The 7023-nt window shown below is 28.5% G+C and overlaps 1 protein-coding gene across 3 annotated transcripts; it reads right to left on the reverse strand.

The window, feature by feature from the left end:
- Nucleotides 1-568: 568 nt before the first annotated feature.
- LOC149884118 (uncharacterized) lies at nt 569-2243 on the reverse strand. Of its 3 annotated transcripts, none has more exons than XM_090098071.1 (4): nt 2128-2243; nt 1657-1799; nt 1399-1515; nt 569-1081 (listed from the first exon to the last, which is right to left on the reverse strand). In XM_090098071.1, the coding sequence occupies exons 1-4, from the start codon at nt 2174-2176 to the stop codon at nt 929-931; spliced, it is 462 nt and encodes a 153-aa protein (XP_089954197.1). In that variant the 5' UTR covers nt 2177-2243; the 3' UTR covers nt 569-928. The 3 variants fall into 3 exon arrangements, with proteins under 3 accessions (XP_089954197.1, XP_089954196.1, XP_089954198.1); XM_090098070.1 differs by having other exon boundaries at nt 1657-1811; XM_090098072.1 differs by lacking the exon at nt 2128-2243 and adding an exon at nt 2029-2123.
- Nucleotides 2244-7023: the final 4780 nt, after the last annotated feature.

The following is a 7023-nucleotide window of genomic DNA, read 5'->3' on the forward strand; positions in this document are numbered from 1 at the left end:
TATGAATAAGTTTGTCTCATGCTGTAGTTCTAGCAGAAGGGCAACTAGGAGCCGGGACGGGATTGGGTAAGCTCCGACCACCCTGATTTTTTACAAATTATCTTCATTCGTCATTAGTATCAACATACTTAAAGTTGGAGTATATGTAATACCTCTTAGTTACCTATTTTGAGCAACAAAAATACGAGACACTCCCCTAAAATCCATGATTACTTCCCATGCCCCGTTGTAAAAATGCTGCTTTTTAATTTCTTTGAGTGAAGAAAGGTTTTCTAATCAAAAAAATATTATCTGGGGGTTTTGTTCCAAGACCTTAGAGCATTTTTCTATGCCCCATGACTATTTTTAGATTAAGAAGCTACAGATTGAGCTGTTTGAATGAGAATAGCTGAAGGCATCGAGGTTCATCTGTGTGCTGCTCGGTTTATAAATTTTTAAGCCGAAATTTTATTAGATAAGAAGGAGATCAAGAAAGATCAAGCATTTTTTTTTTTTTTTTGTGTGTCAATAAAAAAAAAGAGAATTTATATATATATATATAAAATAGTATGGGTAATAACAAGAAACAACCAATGAATACTTTTTTTTTTTTTCAGGCTCAACAACAGTTTTATTCATAAAAACATAATTGCAAACATACTATTCACATATTTATAAATGTATGGAAAGGAAAACCTATTCATTTATTGAATAAGTTTATTAATTATCTTTTGAAGGTAATAACTATGCCAGGATCTCCATATAAATCTTAATTAAATGAACAATTAAGTATTTGCTAAGCCGGAAGCAATGTCAAACTTTATTTTACAAGCCAATCATGCAGTATCAACTCCATCGAATCATACATGCTTCAAGCCTGAGCTTTTTTTCCAACTCTCAATGCCACGTGTGCTCTTCTGAGTATATCACCGAGAGTTTCAGTTTTAAATTATGAAAATAGCCGAGCAAATAAATTTGTAATAGGTAGGATTGTTAGAAACATGTTTGCATTACTCATCACTGCATGATTAGTGAAATTATCTTGTTGATCATTGAGTTTGTCACTTGAGTAGTTACATAAATCAATATTACAGCATGAAGACTGCAAAAACATAATAAATTATATATATAAACATATATATAAGCATATTACATATATATATTTATAAAACATATATATACATATATATTTTTATTATATATATATATATATATATATATATATATATATATATATATATATATATATATATATATATATATATATATATATATATATATATGTATATATATACTTTTACTATTTTCAGTTGAAACATAAGAATTTTGCAACATTTAGTAATGTCTTAGAAAAGCCTCAGAATTAAATGCATTTGAAAACGAAAAAAAAATTCAGGTATTGCACCTGAAATTATTTACCTGGCAGTCTGTGTGGTTGAAAAAAGACGGGCCACGACAATGTAAATCACAACCGTACAGCTCTTCGTGCTCTAAGCCACAATATTTTTCGATAAAATGCTCTGTTATTCCGCCCGTCTAAAGTATTTTTATGTTAAATAAAATATCTCAAAATGTTGTTATGCAAAAAATGTGTAAAATAAAAAAGTTTGCATAGTTTGTAAAGTATAAAACGTATCTTTTTAAGGAAAAAGTTTAATGAAAGTAAGAAACTCATACACTTCTTGAATAACTAATATGGACACATCTGATGTACGGCTCCTCTTCTGGAACAGCTTTACAATCAACAACTCTTTGCTCGTTTTTAGTGCACGATCGCGGATCTATCGCGGTGTTACAGTCAATACAACGAAGTCCTATACCTAAATTCAACGCTTTTAAAAAAATTTCCTATCAGCAACTGTAGCTTAATAAATAATTTAAAAATCAAAAATGTAACGAAAAAACGTTATTTTTAGTATAGCTATTGGATAGCGCAGTTTTGGTGAAATTTTTTGTTTTCTTGTTCTCAATCGCTGGGTGCGTTAAACTCAGCGTACCCCTCTTAAAGAGTCTCGATTAGTTTTTAAAACTCATAAAAATCTTACGTACACTGTTTTTTTAAATATAGCTCTTCTATAAAACTGCGTTTGTTCATTATCTACAATCTATTTACGAAATACGAAACAAGTAAAATTCTAATTTATTTACCTGCTTTCAATTTAAAAAAAAAAACTATCAACAAATTCATAATTTGCATCTTCTCCTGCTTAACTAATTAAGTCGTGCGTTTTGTTTTTATTATTCACTGATTTTCATTTGGTCGCCTAAAAAATTAATATTTAAAAATAGTTTAATGTTTAATGAACAATACAACTTACGAAGATGAAACAATATGCGAAGATGAATATGGTTTTCAAGACATCAATATTTTAGATCTTAATGAGTAAGAAGAAAAATTTTAAATTCATTTGTAACAAACTGTAAGACTTAAATTATGTAGACAGCCCAGTCGTTTTTTAAGAAGATGAAATTATTATAATGATATGATAGTTCTTTATAAACCAAACCCCATATATAAAAAAATAAAAACTGAAACTCTTCCAGTAAAAAACCACTGCTTCTAAAGCGGTAAAATGATACACAAGCAGATTGTAAAGATTACTTTAAGTAAATCTTTAATGAATAATTCCAATAGACAAATATTTGTTATTGTCTTTACATCTAAACATTATTGCTAATGGCGATGAAATTGTCGCTAACTTGCTGATGTACTATAGGCCCTGAGGCAACATATTAAAACCGAAATTGATTTGTTAAATTGATTTTATTAACATGGATTAAAGTTTAAAATTTTTTACACGGTTTAAATGATGTATTTTTTGGTTACTGTCTCATCTTGTTTGTTAAATATTATGCAAAGGCATCTAATATGCTTTTATAATATCTAATACGCTCCGTTAATCAATTTTGCAAGAATGAAAGGAGAGAAATTTTTTAGCATTTGTGGGAATTTGATTAAATGCTGTTAAATTTGAAGGAGTATTTCCATAGCCCAACGTTTTACAAAGAAATTTGTTGACACGCAACCAGGATTTTTCAAATAGTATATTAATGAGAAATAAACCCAAAAAAATGTCATCTTTTTTTGTAAGGCCAAGAACCACTTTTTATTGAATAAAAATTTGCACGTCTAAAAATCTATTTTAATTTGAATAAATGGAGTGAATTTGTGATTTTTCTGGTTTTGCTGAAATAAGATGGTTTTGACTTTGAATAAGATGGAATAGACTAAATATATCCTACCAATCAATTGGGAAATATTGATGCTAAAAAAACTCCCTATCAACCTACGAGTCATTAGATCAAATATTTGTTTCGTTAACTTTTTTTATTTAGATTAAGTGATTTTTAAGCTTTTATAAAGATTTTAAAAGAATCGTTTCCTAAGAATCCGGGAGTAAGAAGGATTTCGTTTATTATTCGTATTTAGAGATGTTATTTTGTTATTTATTTATTTCGTTATTTATTTAAAATAACGAAAATCGAGTATAAAAAATTTTAAGTGTTACACGAGAACCATTTTTCAAATAATATTAAAGAAAGAATACACTGAGGAACAACAACAAAGCCCTAACCGTTAACACCCTTACACCGTTACACCTATACAGCGGTGTGCAAAAGTTTCTGGTCAGCAGCATTTCGCACTAATTTATTTTAAGACTAAAAATTTTTAATCATATTAAGAATATTGTTTATGTTTGTGAATGTATTTTTTATTATTATTGGTATATTTACATGTGCAAAGGTTTCCGGCCACATAATATACATTGATGCAGTAGGAAGTTTAAAAATGCATTTACAAATAATGCGTTGAATGTTTATATTTAACTGAGAAGGTTTTGGGAGCATAAAGATTGTTCGATGTAAATCCGTGAAAGAGTAATGAATTTTTCAAAGGACGGAAAGTCGTTTCCTAAAATTGCTTCATTATTATCGATAGGTAAAACAACAGTGAATGATGTCATTGCCAACTATCGTTTTGAATTTGGTTTAAAAGATCTTCCACATAGTGATAGACAAAGAAAAACATCTACAAAAGTAGATAGCACCACTAAATTCAAATCAACTGCGAATGTCAAAAAAAATGCTGCCTAAACTGCGAGTATGCAAAAGGATGAAAACCTAAGTTAGTAGCAGTACTGTGACGCAAAGATATAAAAATTGATGTAAGACATTTTGGTGATGTAGAACATGACCTAGGACTTTTTGTTAAAAACGATGGTCCGATGTCCTGTTGCCATTGGTCCAGATCAAGGGAAATATAAACGGTGCTATTTACTAGGACATTTTAGAAAGCAATTTGTTATGAAATGCTAAAGAAAAAATACCGCAGAATTTGAAAGTTCAGCAGGATAATGACCTCAAAAACGTATCTAAGTTTTTAAAACAGTGTTTTTCTGCTTCAGATGTCAGAGTTTTAAGCTGGTCATCTCAAGCATTGGACTTGAACCCAATAGATCACTTATGGGAAATACTAGATTGTTAAGTTCAATAACATAATTGTTCATGTAAATCCTGATTATTTAAATTTTTTAAGGAAGTATGAGATAAATTTCCATATGGCTGTATTAATCGTCTTCAGGAAGAAACTCTGTATTTCCTTCAGATTTGTTAGGTGGAGCCTGGAATCTGACAAAAGTATGTTTTCATAAGGTTTTGTTATAATTATCTGAAACAAAATTTAGAGGGGGAGCAAAATTTTTAAAAAATTAAAATATACAAAAAATACATTGATGTAGTATTTCCTTAACATAACAAAAAGTAAATCTTTTTTAGCAGCACACAATAACTTGCTAAGTAAATATGTACAGCTATGAAAGATTTACTTTTAAATCGCACACATTGTGTTAAAAAGTCAATCTGGGCACTTAACGAAGCTAAAAGAAAAAAATGACTACACTTTTAATTTTTTTTTTTTTTTAAACATTATTACAAAATTGAGGTAAATTTATAAAACGAAAATATTACTATACAAAATAACTGCAAAAGCCAGTAAATAAGGGTAGGTTTAGTTGTAACGTATTTGTGACGCTTTAATGAACGAGATATGTGGATAAGAGACAAAAGCTGAAGTTATATAGAGACAAAAATAATTTTTTTAAGTCGAGTTTCTCCCACCTTACACCAAGACCGTCTGTTATGTTTTTGCCCGAATGTCTTAAAATTTTAACGCACGAAACATTTTATAAACGACATTTTATTTTTGAGCTCATGACGTATTTTGGTAGAGAAATAGTTTTGAACGTCAAAAAAAAATTATTTTCTCAGGAGGTTGTTGAGAAGCATACCTATGAATGCTATACCTATGTAGAATAATACATAGGTAGGTGCCTACGTAGGGAATGCAATATAATAAGTAAGTTTAATATCTATAAGGTAAGTTTAATATCTTTATTATTCAAGAATTAGTTTTTTGTCAAACTTCTACCTTTTTTTACTTGCATCTCAATAAAATAATTAATTTTTAAAGGATATAAATTTTTTAGTAGAGTACTTTAAATATTAAAAATTTTAAAAAATAAGATCAAAGAATTTATTGTGCTTACTCGGTGTATAATTTGAGAAAATTCGAAAAAAGAAAAAAAAAATATTTAAAGAACGTAATTTTGGGGAATATAATAATTGTATAATAATAATATATACTAATTATATAATAATAATTTCTGCATCAAAATTTATCAATTTTTATTCGTTTAAAATTTTTTAAATTTATTTACCTCTTATTCTACAGCAAATTGTGTATTAAAAAGTAAATCTTTTGCGATGTAAAAAATTAGTTTACGAGTGAGTATATTTACTTTAAAAATTCTTTCAGAGCACAAAAAATAATTCTTTTTAACTGTAGAATGGATATATTGAGACATGAGCGCTTCAAAGCGAGTCAAAGACAAGGGAAAAAGTTAAAAAATTCAATTCACTAAGTTAGAAATTTCTTTTTTCGATTTAACATTTGTCGCCTAATAAAGTTTACAAAGTACGAGCCACAACTTTAAAGTTGCATGAAGGAAGATTTAAATTTTTTAAATTGTATTTTGAAAGTTTTAAGTTTGATGTGGTAAGTTTTAATTCGTAGGAAGTCGTAATTTTGAAGAAGTTTTAAATACTTTATGATTTGTACTTGGTGCAACTTACAGAATTTACAAGTTATAATTTTTAAAAGTCAAAAGATATCAGCTGAGACTTTCAAGTTAAAGCTAGTTTTAAGACCAGCTTAAAAGTTCTGGAGAGTGGTGAAGTATCTTTTAATCACATTAAAAGCCATTTTTGTTAGGATCTAAATGAAAGAAGGTTTTTCATAATTCTTAGCAAGAAGAATGTTCTCTAGGACTGGACCGCTCCAAAATGGAAACGAAAGGTTTTATAGCTTTGTTTTTAGACCTCAAGCAAAAGCTTTTCACAGTTTTGTATGAACAACTAGTTCTTCTGTTATAAAAAAAATCTCGTTATTTAATTAGCTTGTCTTCTACGTTTTTTAAACTTGACACATTTTTGGTCTTATACAGCGGAGAAAATAGAATTAGCCTCACCATGTGCTGATCCAATATTTTGTAAATCTGTAAACAAGTTTGTGCGGTACAACTTTTGTATCCACACACATATAATTACTGTTACAAACAACAACTTTTTAGATTATAATATAGCATAATTAAATTGCGGAACATTTGATAAAACCATAAAATGTATAATACTTGATATTTGCGGTAACAAATAGAATTAGCCTCATCAATAATTATTTTCAGTTTACTTGTATATTTTGATCTGGTGATACGCATTTGTGAGTTAGTTTTTTATTATTATTTGTAAGTTAAACAAAGACTGTGAAATCAGTGCTCATAAAGTTTTTAACATTTGGTTTTTGATACCTTTATATGAAATGGGACGTGGTAAGCGTTTAACGAATGAAGAATTAGCAGTAATCAAAGCATACAAAGATACAGGCTTATCTAATCGGGAAATTGCAAAGAAAATTAAAAGATTTCCAAAAGTGGTTAACAATTACTTCAAGATTGGCGTTAATTATGGAGCTTATAAGGGAAGTGGTGG

Source organism: Hydra viridissima, unplaced genomic scaffold, assembly GCF_058129835.1.
Source record: "Hydra viridissima isolate aposymbiotic clone 2 unplaced genomic scaffold, HvirCarnegie_v1 scaffold_9, whole genome shotgun sequence".
NCBI classification, from domain to species: Eukaryota; Metazoa; Cnidaria; class Hydrozoa; order Anthoathecata; family Hydridae; genus Hydra; species Hydra viridissima.

What these genes read in the sequence shown, in the direction of transcription:
- LOC149884118 (XM_090098070.1), bottom strand. Translation starts at nt 2,176, where the DNA reads ATGCAAATTATGAATTTGTTGATAGTTTTTTTTTTTAAATTGAAAGCA. An exon ending in ATATTAGTTATTCAAGAAGT is followed by an intron (nt 1,516 to 1,656) that starts GTATGAGTTTCT and finishes AAAATACTTTAG; the next exon opens with ACGGGCGGAATAACAGAGCA. An exon ending in TCAACCACACAGACTGCCAG is followed by an intron (nt 1,082 to 1,398) that starts GTAAATAATTTC and finishes ATGTTTTTGCAG; the next exon opens with TCTTCATGCTGTAATATTGA.